Source organism: Vicia villosa, linkage group LG1 (genome assembly GCF_029867415.1).
Source record: "Vicia villosa cultivar HV-30 ecotype Madison, WI linkage group LG1, Vvil1.0, whole genome shotgun sequence".
Lineage (NCBI taxonomy): Eukaryota > Viridiplantae > Streptophyta > Magnoliopsida > Fabales > Fabaceae > Vicia > Vicia villosa.
Window position 1 is genome coordinate 199920097 of NC_081180.1, and position 16528 is coordinate 199936624.

General features: G+C 36.9%; 1 protein-coding gene across 1 annotated transcript; it reads left to right on the top strand.

The window, feature by feature from the left end:
- The first annotated feature begins 8200 nt into the window (after positions 1-8200).
- LOC131662615 (uncharacterized) lies at positions 8201-9613 on the top strand. Its single transcript, XM_058932437.1, has one exon. It carries the CDS (start codon positions 8201-8203, stop codon positions 9611-9613), a length of 1413 nt encoding a protein of 470 aa, XP_058788420.1.
- The last annotated feature ends 6915 nt before the right edge of the window (positions 9614-16528 follow it).

The window sequence follows — 16528 nt, forward strand, 5'->3', positions numbered from 1 at the left end:
ACCCACACGTGTCCAGGAGTGCAGAATTACAAATAAAACATCTCCCCCTGCCAGGACGCGTCCCCAGACGCGTGTCACTGGGCCAGACGTGATTTATTGGGCTGTTTTGCTGAAAAGCCCAGAAACTTCGAAATAACAGAACCAGAGTGCGTTTGGAAAATGGTTGGACAGATTTGGGTGCGAAAATACATTAGATAGGCTGAGAATTCAAGGTTGATGCAAGGAGTGAAGAATTCCCTGAGCTTTTGCCATTGAAGATCTTATTCATTCATTTATCTGTAATGTCTACAACCAAAACTATGTTTTCTGTCATTGTTATGAGTAGCTAAACCCCCCAATGCTAGGGGGTGACCCTGATTTGATCTGTAATGAATAAATTTCTTTTTTTGCAATGATAATTTGGTTTGTTAAACATTGACTTGTTCTCTTACTGCTTTATTGCTTATTCTGTCGGACAAGCGAAATTTGATTTTTTGTGATACAATAAAGCCGGACAAGCTGTTGTTCATGATCTGTCTGAGAATATATTTTAGTAGATATTACCTAGGACTAGGAATACCCTTCAATAATCAGAATATTATTGGTATTGGAAAGCTTAATGTCAACCAAAATTTTCTATGGACATAGTGATTAGGTTAAGGGATTAAAGAATTATTACTTGAGGACTTGGGAATAATAAACCTTAAGAACTAATAGACAATTTGTCAAATCATTGTTGCAAGATATAGTTATATTTGTTGCATGATCAAATCATTTACCATCCCTAGCATCCTACTCATATATGCCTAATAGATCTGTACTTTAATTATTTACTGTAATTGCTTTTTATTCAAAACAAACCAAAACCCCTTTTACCTTTTGTTTAATTGAAATTGCTGCAAAACTCTATATCATCAAGTAGTCCTCGAGATTCGATACTTGGGATTTTCCCATTACTACTACATAGGCAAAATAATACACTTGCTATTTACCTATCAATGGTGAGAAGAGGTTGGAAATCCATGGAGAGATTTGAGGAGTGATGATTTAGACCAAGGGTATGAGCAAATAAGTGAAGCGAGAGATAAGAGAGATGAGCAAATGGTTTAGGGTTTTTGAATTTATAACAATTATGACGGTGTATTAGAAATGGAAGAAAATAGTGAGTTAAAGCAATTATTGCCAGGCATTAATTGAATTTGACCGTTTAGAAGGGGGTGGCGTGTTTTGCGAGATTTGGAAAAATTTCCTTGATTTTTTGTCTCAGTAGCTTAACCGCATTTGTCTTTTCAGGATGTTTTGTACACGTGTTCTCTGATTTTGTAAAATTTTCTTTTTGGACTTCAAGTTCTGACTATGTGATTTTAAACTTCTGATCTTATTTTTTTTACGCGTTCTTCTAACTAAGATGGTTTACACACATTCCAAATTCTGATGAAGCTTAGTGTAGACAGGGCATCCTTTTTTAGTGGATTTTAGCAAGGACACTTCTTAGAAGATTAAATAGGTTAGAGTATTTAACAAGTTATTCGAGATAAACATAGTAAACAAACACCTTGAAAAGATAAAGATTTAATTAGACCAAAGGAAATACAGCTCATGCAAATAAGAAGAAAAACATGGTATCTTAACACACTATCTAGCCTCTAAGGATATCACCCTTAGTCTTTAAAAGCATATTCTCAAGACAATTCTCTAATCCATCTTCTGTTATCCTTACTTTGATAAGATTCATGATTCCTTCCTGAAAGAAGATTTTTCACAGAATTCTTCCGCATGGAATGTAGGACTTAAGACTATTTCTAGATTCAGAGATGGAGTTCCAGAGATGAGAGAACATGGTTTGTGGTAGATTTATACACAGGTCATTCATCAGAAGATAAACGAACATATGATCACCATATGTTAGAATGTCTTGATTTTCCCTTCTCGGAAGGAAATTTGTCAAAACAAGCTTAAACCAAGTCCTAGGAATGGTCAAAAGATCCTTTGGATTAGTTGGCTTATATTCAAATGAACCATAATGTAGGAGACATAGCATATCTGGTGTTATGAACTTAGTCTTATGGTAGTTAATGGTGATACCCAGGTTCTCACATCCAGTTGCAAGAACAAAGGAGAAACAATTAATGGAGACTGGAACATCGAGGATAAAGGACGATAGGGAGTTATTTTCAAGGTTAAGAGATACATGTTTCCACAAGTCTTTAACAAGATTCTCATAGATAGGTTTCTTCAGCATCGAGAGATATCTTGTCCATTTTTTATCGTAGACCACATTCATAAGACTACATGCAAAAAATGTTTTCAACAGATGAGACTTCAATTTGGTTTTCTGAGATAACTTCAAGAAGGTTTTGGTTTCCTAGATAGGTTAGTGGAGGCATTCTTAGAAGGAGTGGCTTATTGAGAAGCTATAATGTAGGAACTTATATCTCTAAGGGAATCGAATTATTAAATGTGAGACAGATGAGTTAATGTGGTGGTTGAGTTAAGTTATCGAGGGGAGTGAGTGGACTACTGATGTGCATGGAGAATAGGACAAATAATAAAGTAGGTGACTGTCATACCCCAAATTTGTCCTACCCCTTTAGCTTCTAACTGGCTTAGAATTTTGCATTCATCTACATCTCTCCATTAGGTCATCTAACACATTATATATCATTAATCAATAAATAGAAGTTGGGATCAAAGATCTTGGAAATTGAGGTTTCCACTACACTCAAGTTGGATTCATCTGGGATTATCTGTGAGCGTGGATCAAAGGGGTTATTGGTTACTATGGATTTCTTGAGCCTTCTTCATTGGTTAAAAGGAATTTGCTTAAAGTTACTTGAATCGCAATGCAATTAGGGTGTCGCTCATTGATTCCTAAAAACTCCCCTAATTAGTCATGTTGCAAGTTAGCTCTTTGGTTCTCATACAAGGCTTTGATATGAACATGGTAGTTGGCATATTATCTTATGGTTCCCATGTGAGTTTCAAGAATTAAGGAATGTTTGAGATGTGCATCTGAAGCTTAGAAAGAAAACAAGCAGACTTTGAAGTGTTACAAATGAAAGGAAAGTTCACTTTGAATTCGAATTCCAAGAAATTAAGGCTCATCGCATAGTTCAAGAATCATTACAAGTCAATGTTACAAAAAGGAAATACATTAAAGAATGGAGTACAAACATTACATAGAAATTACACAAATTATTTCATTCAAATACATTCCTAAACTTATCCTAAGGATTAAGGTCTTCCATTTCCTCTTTCTCCTCGAACTTCCTTCGCATTCATTCCAATTCTTCTTTTCTTCATGGCAAAATCAGCTCCAAGATTATCAAACTTGTCACCTACAAAAATCCATTAAAAATACCGAGTCAAAACCATACTTCAGAATGATCACTCAAACCATAGCCAACCCTGCATCATATTTTAACAACAATTTCAGACCTGTAGACACAAGTTATCCCAAAACAACCCTGTACCCATTTTTTGGACCAATTCAAATTTACATCTAATTTTCATTTTCACCAATGGTCCTAACAACTAACATTCAGGTTTTCCTAACTATCTAACAAGTTCTAATTAAATTGATCTAAACAGCACCCACCATTCGAATATATTCGAAATTGCAAAAGCAGAAACCATCAAACCACCTTCATACCGAGTCAGTTAAGCAATAACAGTGCAAAAGAACTACCTTACTTGGATTAGCTTCGGTTCAACAAACTGTAGTCCTTCAATCCACACTCTAACAGTTCTAACATGAATCTCCATCTAACAAATTAAGATCAACCCTGCATAATTAAAACCAACATAAGGACACATCAGATTAACATCACGTTTCACGGTGGTGCAACACAAGGATAGCAATGCGGTCCAAGTTTCATACACACAAAAAAGGCATTCAGTTTAAGCCATAACAAACAAAATTCAGAAACAAGTCCATACATCAACAAAGTGACAAATCATTAATCAGAACCAGTTTCAACAATGTACCACTGATACATCTTCATATCATATGTACCATACAGCCTTGCATACATGTACCTAAATCTAACGACATTCATACATTCACAACCTGACACATCCATACCATACATAGGATATCAAATATATTCAGACCTGATCAAGTAACTACTAACAGTTTCCAAAATTAAACTTTCTTTAGCAAAATACTAGGTCTTAGAAGAATTTCTGACCTAAATTATCTAATCATTCAACATATCAGTATATCACAAAACGAGCTCACTAATAGAAATACACACATATAAATAAACTACAACTTACCGATACAACCAATACACATACATCCGTCTAGCCGAGTTCACCAAAACTGAACCAATTCTCGCAATTCCAAATTAAACCGCACCTGCACATATATATCATACATACATGTAGGTGTTTTTAAATAGGCTACATTTTGTGGTAAAGCATTCCTGAATGTTTAATGTATTGACTGATGTCATGACATGATTTATATGGTGTTATGCAGGCTGCATATGTGTTAAGCTAATACAGGTTTTGTTATTGAATGTCATGACCGATGTCATGACATCATTGTTTGACAGTAGGAGCTGTTATGTTTTATAATTATGTTTCCTGATTTCTCTCAATATACAATTTAGGAAACTTTTTATTATATGCTAAATATTTCGTCTAAAAGATTTCGTTGACAGCACATTCTGTAACAACCTGATGACGTGTAAATTAGGTTAACTTGGTTAACCCTAATTTGGTTCTTGGAAAGCCCGAGGCCCAAGAGCTGCATATAAGAAGACTGCAATCCTAATTTGGAACATAGAGAGAAATATTTGTTAATTGTGAACAACCGTAGTTCTATAGCTGTGTTTAGTCTCTTGTACTCCAAGAAATTACCTTTTGATGATTGTATTGGAATAGGTTGTTTATGTACTTTGTCACTCTAAGCTTTTAAGAACGAGTGTGTCTCTCTTGATTGAAGCTTTTAAGCAGATCAAGGTGTGTGTTTTGAAGTGTGTCTTCTCTCTCATTTGTTTAATGTTTGTTTGTAATCACTGATGTGATTGAGGGGGAGTGAGTGGAGATACTCAGGTCTGGGAATAGATTCGAATTACATTGGGTAGGTCTTAAATGAGAAGTTGTAAACGGGGGATTTTAACTCTGAATTAATTCTGCTTATATTGGATTCCTTCCCTGGCATGTTAGCCCCCAGAGTTGGTATTGTTGTATACCGACCTGGGTGTATAATTTGTTGTGTTCTTTACTATTTTTATGCACTTTTGTTTTAACATTTTGTTCTGTGTAATTTTGGATGTCATAACATCCAGTACGACATCGCGTGTGAGTTACTAGAATTTTCAATTGGCATCAGAGCAAGCACCCTGCCTCTTTACATCTGGGGTGAGATCTAGGGACAACAAAATTATGGTACTATGGAGAAGGATTTGTTAGTGTTTGGGAATAGACCACCCATCCTGGATGGCTCTATCTATGACTACTGGAAACCTCGTATGGTAGCTGTCTTAAAGTCTATGGACAGCAAGGTCTGGAGAGATGTGGAAAATGGATGGAAACATCCTGAGAAGGTTATGGAAGATGGAACCACTGTTCTAATTCCTAAAGCAAAATGGAACAAAACTAAAGAAGAGCTAGCTTTGGGAAATTCCAAGGCATTAAATGCCTTGTTCAATGGAATTGACAAAAACATATTCAGACTTGTGCAGCATTGTGATCTAGCTAAAGAAGTTTGGGATATTCTCAAAAGCACTCATGAAGGCACATCCAAGGTGAAGATGTCTAAACTTCAAATGCTTACCACCAAGTTTGAAAATCTCAAGATGAAAGAGGATGAAACCATTCATGAGTTCTACATGAATTTCCTTGAGATTGCAAATAACTCAGGAGCCTTAGGAGAAAAAATGTCTGAAGAAAAACTGGTCAGAAAGATCCTCTGATCATTGCCTAAGAAATTTGCTATGAAGGTGACTGCTATAGAAGAAGCTCAGGACATCAGCAACATGAAGCTGGACGAACTCATTGGTTCTCTACAAACCTTTGAGATGAGTATTTGTGAGTCTGTTGAAAAGAAGAACAAGAGCATAACTTTTGTTTCCAACGCAGAAGATAATTCAAAGAGAAAGCAATGGTGGAAGTGATGAAAATTTATCAGAAGCCATAGCCATGCATGGAAAACAATTCAACAGGTTCATTAAAAGGTTGATTAGAAGTCCAGACCCAATTTCAAGAATACTTCTAATGACATCAGCAAGACCTATAATCCTAGCAGAAGATTCAAAGCCGAAGAGAAGCCCAATCAAGGAAAAGGGGTTCAGTGTCATGGATGTGAAGGATATGGACACATTAGAGCTGAATGTCTTACCTACCTCAAATAGAAAAGGAAATGGCTGTCAGTCACTTGGTCTGATGAAGACTCTGAATCTGAAGAGGAAACTACAAAACATGTTACAGTTCTAACGAGTATCTATGCATCTGATGATGATTCCAGTGATGACGAGCTATCCTTTGATGGACTTTCTACCTCATACAAGAAGTTGTGTATCAAGAATGCTGAAGTCTACAAACAAGTGGAGAAGCAAGAGATAATCATAAAGGAGCTAGAAACTAAGAAGAATAGATATCTTGCAACCATAGACTCTCTCAGTAGTGAAATGAGCATGTTAAACTACAAGCTTGATCAAATGACTAAATCCTTCAGAATGCTGAATAATGGAACTGACACTCTAGAGGAAATTCTAGAGTTTGGGTAAAGAACGAGAGATATGTCAGGGGTAGGATTTATGGCTAAAGAGGAATCCACTTCCGGGATCAGGAGATCAAAACCTGAAGCTTGTGTGACTAACCAGATGTCAGCTGTAATGTCACAACATCAAGGAAACAGAAGAAGGTGCCATACAAAGAAGAAGTTTCAAAGATGGAGGTGTCACCACTGTGGAAGATTTGGTGACATAAAGCCATTCTGTTTCAGACTAGTTGGATATCCAAACCAAACTCATCAAGCCAAACCTAAAAATTATACTCTTAACAGAAAGCAACTATGGATGGCCAAGAATGTTGCTCTAGTAGCACACACTTCTCTAAGAATACCTGTCAAGGAAGATTGGTACCTTGACAGTTGTTGCTCAAATCATATGACTGGAAGAAATAACGTATTGGTAGTCATCCAACTTAAGGGAACCAGTTATGTGACTCTGGGTGATGGATAAATAAGAGAAGTCAAAGGTGTTGGCAAGACAGGAGGTCATGGTGTTCCTAATCTGAATAATGTCTTACTTGTATAAGGATTGGCTCCAAATCTTATAAGTATCAGCCAACTGTGTGACGAAGGATTCAATGTCACATTCACTAAAGAAGAATGCATTGTCACAGATGGTGAAAATGAAGAAGTCATGAAGGGATTTAGGTCTAAGGATAATTGCTACCTACGGGAGCCTAACACCTCAAATTACCCCTCTGCCTACTCCATGATCAGAGAAGAAATCAAGGGTGATTGTCAAGAAGCTGATGAATCTGATGAAGAATCATATGTTGGAGACCTCACCATCAGTGAACTAGCTGCTGGGTTTACTGAGACATGTCTAATGAACGAGAAATTGTGTGCAAAAGTACGGGAGTATAGGACCACTAATAGATTCTTACTAAAAGAAATAGTAAGTTTCATGGAAGACATTGTTAATCTGGAAAGAAAGTTAGAAGACACAAGACCCAACGAACAAGAAACCAGAAAGATAGATGCTCTGAAAGAAACTAAGCCAACCATCTCATGAGCATGTGAAGATGTCTCAATAGATGTCTTGACATCAAAATCTGCTGATGAATCAAGTGTGAGCAATGAATCAAAAAGTTCCTCTAACTGCAATACTGTAACATCAGTTGGCAACATTATGAAACTTCAGATCATCAAAAAGTGTGTGACTATTAATCTGAATTTTGCTTTTGGTATTACCAAGACCATAGATGAAAATCACTCTGAAAAAATGAAGGGTATGTTAGGTATTTTCCACCAAACCGAATTATAGCAATTAATCCTATTGGGGAATGGACTTTGGGCTTTTTAAATATCCATTATTTGAAACTTCCCCTACTTAGTTGTTGTGTCAAGTTCCCTCCTACTCCTATCTTCTCACAAAAAACGGCAACCGACTCTATTGATCTCATCAATACCTTTCTAAATTTAAACTGCTATGACGCATCTCACAACCATGTTAAAAGAAGCTCTTTGAAGAATCTCGAAATGTCCCAACAACCGAATGCTTCCTCCCCAAAGAAAGTGTCTCCCATCTCCGTCTCTGCAACACCTAATGAGTCAACTAATCCTAACTGGGTTCTAAATGTATCTCCTCTGAGTATGATTAATGCTGAAGATTCAACTACTACAAAGCCAAGAACATCGCATGCAAGAAGACCTAAGAAGAGTGTTCGTACTAAGGGATCCAATCCCTCATCATCCAACCTGCGTGAGGAACTTACTAAAGAAGGAACAAGATATGTTCATAACTCCATAGCCAAGACTGTCAAACGGATTTTGGATGAAAATCATCAGGTCCTTGGAATATCTGTCTCTTTACAAATCGTGATTCCTGATCCTCCCAAGAGAAAATGTAATGAAACTGATAGTCACACTGCTGGTAGTGACATTCACATGACTGAAGAGAAGAACAATGAAGAGGTTCAAGAAGATGATGATAACATCAATGTCACTGAGGATGTCAATGACATCGGAAATTCTGAAGCTGATGATAGTCCAAGGGCAGAGGATGGAACAGGTACAAATGTTGTGGATTTAGATGAGTACTCTGACAACGAATTGCTTACTACTGTGAACCCTAGTGTAGCCGAAAGGCTCATGACCAGGAGAAAAGACAAAGTTGTGATTCTGAATTTTCCTGTAAAGAAAGCTGCGGTTAAAAGCCCTTCCAAAGATTATGTCAAGAAGAAGAGTACCTCTGCAGGACCTGTAAAAAGCAGAACTAAAAGTATTAGAGTTGGTCCTTCAAAATCTTGGAGCAAGTTTGTTCCAAAGAAAAGGAAGGCAAGAGCTGTTGAAGAATCTGAGTCTGATGTTGAAGTGAATGTCCATGACATTCCATTAAAGAAGAAGCCCACAACTAGCAAGCTTGCTGCTAGTGTACCTGAAGTTCCCATTGGCAATGTATCCTTCCACTTTGCTGCAAGTGCAAACAGGTGGAAATTTGTGTATCAAAAAAGATTGGCCCTTGAGAGGGAATTGGCTCAGAATGCTCGTGACTGTAAGGACTTAATGGACTTGATTGAGGCTGCTGGCATAATCAAAATTGTTGTCCATCTGAGTAAATGTTATGAAACGCTGGTCAAAGAGTTCATAGTAAACTTCTCTGAAGAGTGTGCTGACAAAAAATCCAAGGAATTCAGAAAAGTGTTTGTAAGAGGAAAATGTGTTAACTTCTCGCCCATTGTGATTAATAACCTATTAGGAAGGTCTGATGAAGCTCAACATAAGCTTAAAGTCTCCGATAATAAGGTATGCCAAGTTATCACTGCAAACCAAGTCAGGTGCAGGCCCTTGAAAGGAAAATTTTCTGCTAGTAAACTGAGCATGAAATATGCAATACTGCATAAGATTGGGGTTGCTAATTGGGTGCCAACAAATCACAAGTCTACTGTTTAACCTGTTCTTGGAAGATTTATCTATGTTGTCGGTACAAAAGCGAAGTTTGACTATGGTACCTACATTTTTTAGCAGACCATGAAGCATGCTGGTAGCTACAGTGTAAAAGGCCATATAGCATTTCCTTCTCTCATATGTGACATCATCATAAACCAGCACCCAAGCATCTTGGTTGAAAGTGACACTATTTGCAAAAGGGAAAGTGCTCTGTCATTCCATTATAAACTGTCTCATGGATCACATGTCCCAGACATCATCATGACATTGGCTGAGACATCCAAGGGTGGATCATCAGCTAGTAAATCTGAAGTCATAGCAATGATGAAAGAGACATGCAAAGAGCTGGAGGCAAGGAAGAAATCTCTTGAGAAGATTATCAGCACTCTAGAGAAGGATGGTAATGAGGATTTTGCAGGCACTGCAGGGACAGAAGCACAAGATGAACAAGAAGAGGGAGGAGACTCTGAAGAGGAAGTAGAAGAAGGAAATACCAGTCCAGCTGATGGTTCAGACGAAGAAAATGAAGAAAGTGCTACAGTCAACTCTGTTGGGACTGACTCTGACAAATAAAGACTGCTGGTGGTGGTGATTTTTTTTGTTTTGTTGTTTTTACTTAATTTTGGTCTGTACTTATTTGCATTTTCAAGTTTACTTTGGGAACATCTGTGGCCAAACAGGGGGAGAAGTAGTAATGTCACCCCAGAACAACAAGTATGTGTGGTATTTGTATGATCAACAATGTTGTATGTGTGGTGTTTGTGTGATCAACAATTCTGATATGCTTATTTTGTGTTGATCTGTTTGATTGTGTGTAGTATATCAGTTTATTTCTGTTACACTTGACAGCTTCTCATTTGGTGTGGTAGTATAGCTATGTTATGTGGTTAAATGCTTGCTATAGAAGTAACAGTAGATGTAGGCGTTGTGTGCATACTGATGGTAGTAGTGGTGTATGATGTCTGTGTTGTATGCTTGTTAGTGTCATACCCTAATTTTGACCCCCCTTGAGATTTCACATCTCCAAACTTTTCATCAGAATCAAAACAGATAGTCAAAATAGTCACTTGTTCATCTGGTGCTTAATCGGGGATATTCAAGAACAGAAGAGCTCAGGCAAAGGATCAATCAATAAAAGGATTAGACTCCAATACAATAATAGGACTCAAAAAGCTTCATTCTATCCACCTATGATTGATTAGACACCAATCATCAAGACTCAGGTCTGCTTAGTTCACCAATCTAGAGTTTTGAGCCCATCAAGGACTGTAATCAGGGATCACCTTTGGGAAACCCTAAAAAGCTCCAGGGCATTTGTCAATTGGTTCAAATATCTTCAATTGGTTCATATGACATTATTCATTGGGCATTACACTTCAAATCAAGATCTACAGTCATCAACTTCATCTGGTCGACGTTTAGGGTTTCTAACCTAATTCACCTGGACAGTTGACTTTTAATCAGGACATGGATCCAAAACTCAAAACATGGTTCAATAACTTCTATTACCTCAATATAATCCATTCACATCACTCATTTGAGGAGGAGATCTTGATTCCACACAAAAGTCCAAAATTTCACTTCATTTGAAAAAAAGTCAACTATATAAGATCACCTTTGACTTTTGAGATGATTGGTTAAAATATGACTCTTAGGGATCAATATCATCAACATATAATCATTGAAGTCATTTGACCAAAGGAAATTAAGAAAATACATCAAGGATCAAAAAGTCGAGAATTAGGGTTTTTGAGGGCATTATGGGAAATCAAAATTTCACCTACACAACTAAAAAAACTTCCAACATGAAAGTTGTAGATCTTGTAAAATAAAACAACATCTTACAATGCAACTTTTTTCAAGAAATAAATCATTTAAGAGATTTGGGATTTGGAAGCTTTAGGTCATAAAAACTTAGAAATTTTTCTAAGTGTTTTTAACCTAGTTTTCTTCAACTTTGGGCTCATTTTTCACAATTTTCCCAAATGATTCTGAAGAAACCCCAAACTAATGAATTGAAGTAGATGTTTAGGGCTTTTTAAATTGTGCTCTACCTCCTCCAAATTCATTTTGAGCTAAGAGTTATGCTTGTTCAAAGTTGGCCTCATGAAGGAAAATTATAGGTCATGTATCATTTTGGAACTTTGCAATTTTGTGCATATGGCCACACTAATGGATGCTACACGACCCATAACACATCTGCAAACATACCATGCATTCATTTTCAACATGGCATAAGGATTGAAGAAGATTCCCAAAACAAGAACATGTGATTTTGTAATCATTACATTTGTGAATTTATGGCAAATGATGATTCACCAATTGGAATCTTCTTCTAAGCCAATTAGAGCTCACTCTGCATTAGAAATGTTCCCTAAGATCACAAGAGATCAATGGATAGGGTACTAAATCGAAAATGCAATGATCACACTTTGATATTCTTTGAAATTTCTTCATGCTTAAGAAACCAAACTTACTTCACTAAGCAAGCTCATTATATCCAATTTCTCTGCATCATTTGCCTATAAATACAAGTGCATTCTTCAGTATTAAACACACCAAAGCAACTCAATTCCTTTCTTTCTCCTTCTTTCTCTCATGCTTATGGTTTTTCAAAGTTCTTTGGCAAGAAGAATCGATTTCTTCAAACCAGAGCTCTTCTTTGGGAAATAAGCATTCTAACATCTTAAGGGGGTTCATTTGAGGTGATCCAAGCACCTGGATCACTTCTGTAAGAAGGAGAACACTATTGTTGCTTTTAGTTTGGAGCTCGTGCAGTTGGAGGTCCATAGTGCAATTCAGAAGGTGTCAAGCAAATCCAAGCACATCAACATGTTCCTAGAGGTGTAGTGAAGCTATTCAGATGCCTGCAGCACGTCTGTAACCACAGAATCACCAACCTCCATGTTCACTTGAAGCTCAAATAGAAGGGGTCGAGTAGAGTAATCTTGGAGCATTCAAGGTGCAATAAGTATTCAGTTAGCATCACTGAGTCCCAAGGAAGCTTTTAGGATCATTCATACAAGCCCAGGTGCTCTCCATCATCCTCACGACCTTTAGTTTCAGAGGTAAGTTTTTGAACTCCACCTCTTTAATTCACGTACTTATTTTGATAAAGCTCGATACCAGTTCATTCAGTGTCATTAGAGGATCAAAAGCCCTCTACTCTCATACATTTATTCATCAGCATCATCATTTAATTTTATTTTTGAATTTTAGGGTTCTTCACGTATTTTGTTTAATTCAGTAGATATAGTTAATATAAATTTATGTTAGTCATATATCTGCAATCGTGAGTGAATTTAGAGAAAGTTTGCTGTTTACATCTTTGCAAATGGTTGAGAATTGAGAGTTCAGAATTTCAAAATGTGAGAGCTTGAGGTTGAAGACGAAGATGGTGGGTGGCGCCATTTTTGAATTCTCAGAGGGAAGTTTAAAATATATTTAATGGAAGCGTGTTTTGAACGACTAAAACGTTCAGCTCACTTGGTTACATGCGCTCCATACTTCTCTTGCCATAAGGTCTGGGGTTCGAGTCCCCACTCAGACCTTTTTGTTATTTTTTTCCCATTTTATCATGCTTGTTTCACATATAATCAATTGGAGTCCTTCCTTTAACAAGCCACGCGTGTGGCTCTGTTGACTTTGTTTTGTGCTGGTGACTACAAGGGCGTGAGTTCAAACCTTGGTGAGACCAAAACCATTTTTTTATCACTTTTCCATTTCAATTTCTTCACAACTTCCACTAATTAATTCATCTATCAAATTAAATCATTTTCTTTTCATTTTTCACACACCTCTCATTTAGTATATCTATTTTGAGAATATCCAAAAAAATCACAAAAAACATATTATTTTGATATACTTTAATTAAGTTTAAAATCATATGTTTTAAATATGTTTTAATACTTTAAAATATCGTTTTCACTTAATCTCAAAAAACCTAAATCTCTTGTACATGTTTTGGTGTTAAAACCCTAAATCATTTAGGTCTTAATTAAGTTTAGATTTTATCTTGGCTATAATTAAGTTGACTTTTGTCAAAATTCAAAATGTTTTTCAAACTTCAAAGTAAACAGACGATCGAGGTTTTCAAACAACAGAACCTTGCATCTTTTCAACTATTTCTCATAAATAGTGAAACACCTCTTTCTTTTATTAGTCTGTTTTCAAAAACTGTATTTACAAAATCTTCTTTCTGTTTTCAAAACATTCTTTTGGAATTTGAAGGGCATTATTCCCGGTGAAACTCTTCAGATACCTATGTGACCTATGTCCATCTTCATTTCTTCTGTTTTTAAAAACCTTTAACTGTTTATCATAAGTATTCAACTGTTATCAATCAACTGCTGGTAAGGCTTTGTACATACATCTTCAAAGGCCTCCACTCCATCCCGGTTAGGCTTTACAAGCTTTCATTTTACAGTCTTCATTTAAATTACTGTCAAATATAAACTATTTATTATTTAGGACTACGTCTGAGTGCAAACCATAGGAAAGTTAAACGATATATATATATTATAGGAATATGGCCTAGGATTGAGAATGTCTTCCCGGTGAAGGCTCTTTCCTAATTAGAGATCTGTAGTTCAAACCCTTAAGATGAATTATTCCCGGTGAGACATCTTGAAAAAGCCTTAGAACCCAAAATAGGACACATCCACCCAAGAGGAATTATTCTCGGTGAAACCTCTTACCCATTTTCTTAAAGCCAAAATAAGTTCAAAACCACATAGCTTTCTCTTGAGCTATAACAAGGACCCTCGATGACCCTCGACTAGCCTCCTCTTGGGCCTTGTACAAGGACCCACATGCTTCTTAAAAGTATATTCCCAGCTTCCTCTTGAGCTTGTATATAAGGACCCATCAGGTTTCTTATAAACATAGGAACAGGTCTTTAGTTACCTTTTAGCCTACCCTGGTGAGTCTCTTCTATTCTTAAAACCAGACTTTTACACAAGCTAAGATTTGTCTCAATCTCATATTGAGCACACCTTTTGGAATGAGAGACATGGACTGTCTTTGTCACCCTTATCTTCATCAATCTTCCTTAGCAGAGTCTAGGATCCGTAGTTATCTATCCTCAATCAGAGTCAGCCTTAATCTTGGGCTTTAAACAAGAAGTCTCAATTAGATAATCTTTCTGTCATCATTCATAATTCCCTGGAAAGGGTTAGCTTCCAAAAAAATGTCAGTCTTTTAAAAGATAATTTCTCTAGCTGAGTAAATTCCCTGGAAAGGGTCAGCCTCCAATCTCAATTAATAAAAGACATATTTCTCAATAAAGAGTCCGCCACAACCTTGTGCCTCATACAAGGCATGAAATAACAACTTCCCCAGTTAAGAGTCAGCCACAATTCTGGGCTTTGTACAGAACACCAAATAAAATCCATCAAATAAATGCTCTCCAGCTAGAGTCAGCCTCAATTATGGGCTTTGTACAGAACACAAAGACTTCTTAATTTAAGTCAATTCCCAGTAAAGTTATTTCCCAGAGTCAATAAAATAATAAATCAATCAAAAGCCTCAAGCTTGGGCCTCATACAAGCCAGCTAAAATCAAATCTTTTATACAGTAGATAGACATAGCTTATCTCTATAGAGAGATCTTTCTCCTATCTCACCACATTCAATCAAACAAACAAACATTTCAATTTCAATTTCAATTTCAATTTCAATTTCAAACATTCTCCCATTTAGGACTTTGAAAGGCATGCTCTGAGGAAAACAAACCCAGACTTGTACACTTTCCCTAATTTGGATGAGAATCCTTCTTTCATTTAAGAGGCATGTTGGCTGTCATACTTGATCAACCAAGTAGGCTTCCTCTCTTAATGAAATGAATCCAGTCATTCTGTCACTCTTTTAAAATGTTTGTGGTGGAATAGTAGAAATACCTCTCTGTAAAGATAATTTCATGTCTCTTTACTGTAAACAGAGATTTAATTCAAGCTTCAACCTTGAGCTTCAAGCAAGGCACCAAAATATTAATTTCCCTAATTAGTTCTCCGAACTACAAAAAGCTCTGACTTCCATTAGGGATATGTAGGCATGAGGTTCACAAGGAATTTCAGCGAGCTAATAAAAAACCAAAAATAGCCAGTCTATATGTCTTTCTTTTCAAATCAATTTAATTCCTTCTCCTAACACAAAGGAGAAACTTTCCCAATAATAAGCAACAAACACAATCACATTGACACAAAGAAGGTTCCCGTAGAGTACTACGGATATGTAGGGTGCTTAAACTCTTCCCTATGTATAACCGACCCTCCGGACTCCAGAATTTCTAGTCTAGGTGAATCCCCACACTTAGCAAACTCCTAGGGTTTATTTGAGATCTTTTTCCCCTTTCCTACTCGTTAGGATAATTAAAAAGTTCGTGTGATATCGTAGGAAGAACTGAAACAAAATTCATCCCGCCCCGGGCGCATTCTCCTTCCAAATTCCGCGTGAAGGGTCTAGCGTGCCGTCCTCCCAAGTGAAACGGGGAGGTAAAAAAAACGACACCACAGAAAAATGGCGACTCTGCTGGGGAGAGTAATAACCTTGGTTTTTTCATCCAAACCAATGGTTGACCTGTGCTGGTCCAGCCCCCAATGAGGAATTAGGGATGCCAAATTCCCCCTCAAACAAGAGCGGTCCTGCCTAACCTCTGTGTCATTTCATGTGATTCTTGCATTTATATTTGTTTATTTTGTTTATTCTGTATCGGGAAAGGGCTTGATTCCCCCTTGAGGTGAGAAACCCTATACTCGGATTTGAGTGCAACATAAGATAGGATGGAGGATGTCTTCTCGGTGAAGGCCCTCTAATCTTGGTTCCCAAATCTACTCTTGGGATTTGCCTGGCTGGTTGTGATTAACTGCGCCAGTGCATTCCGAGACTGATTTGTACCAGGAGGACCTAGAAACACATTAAC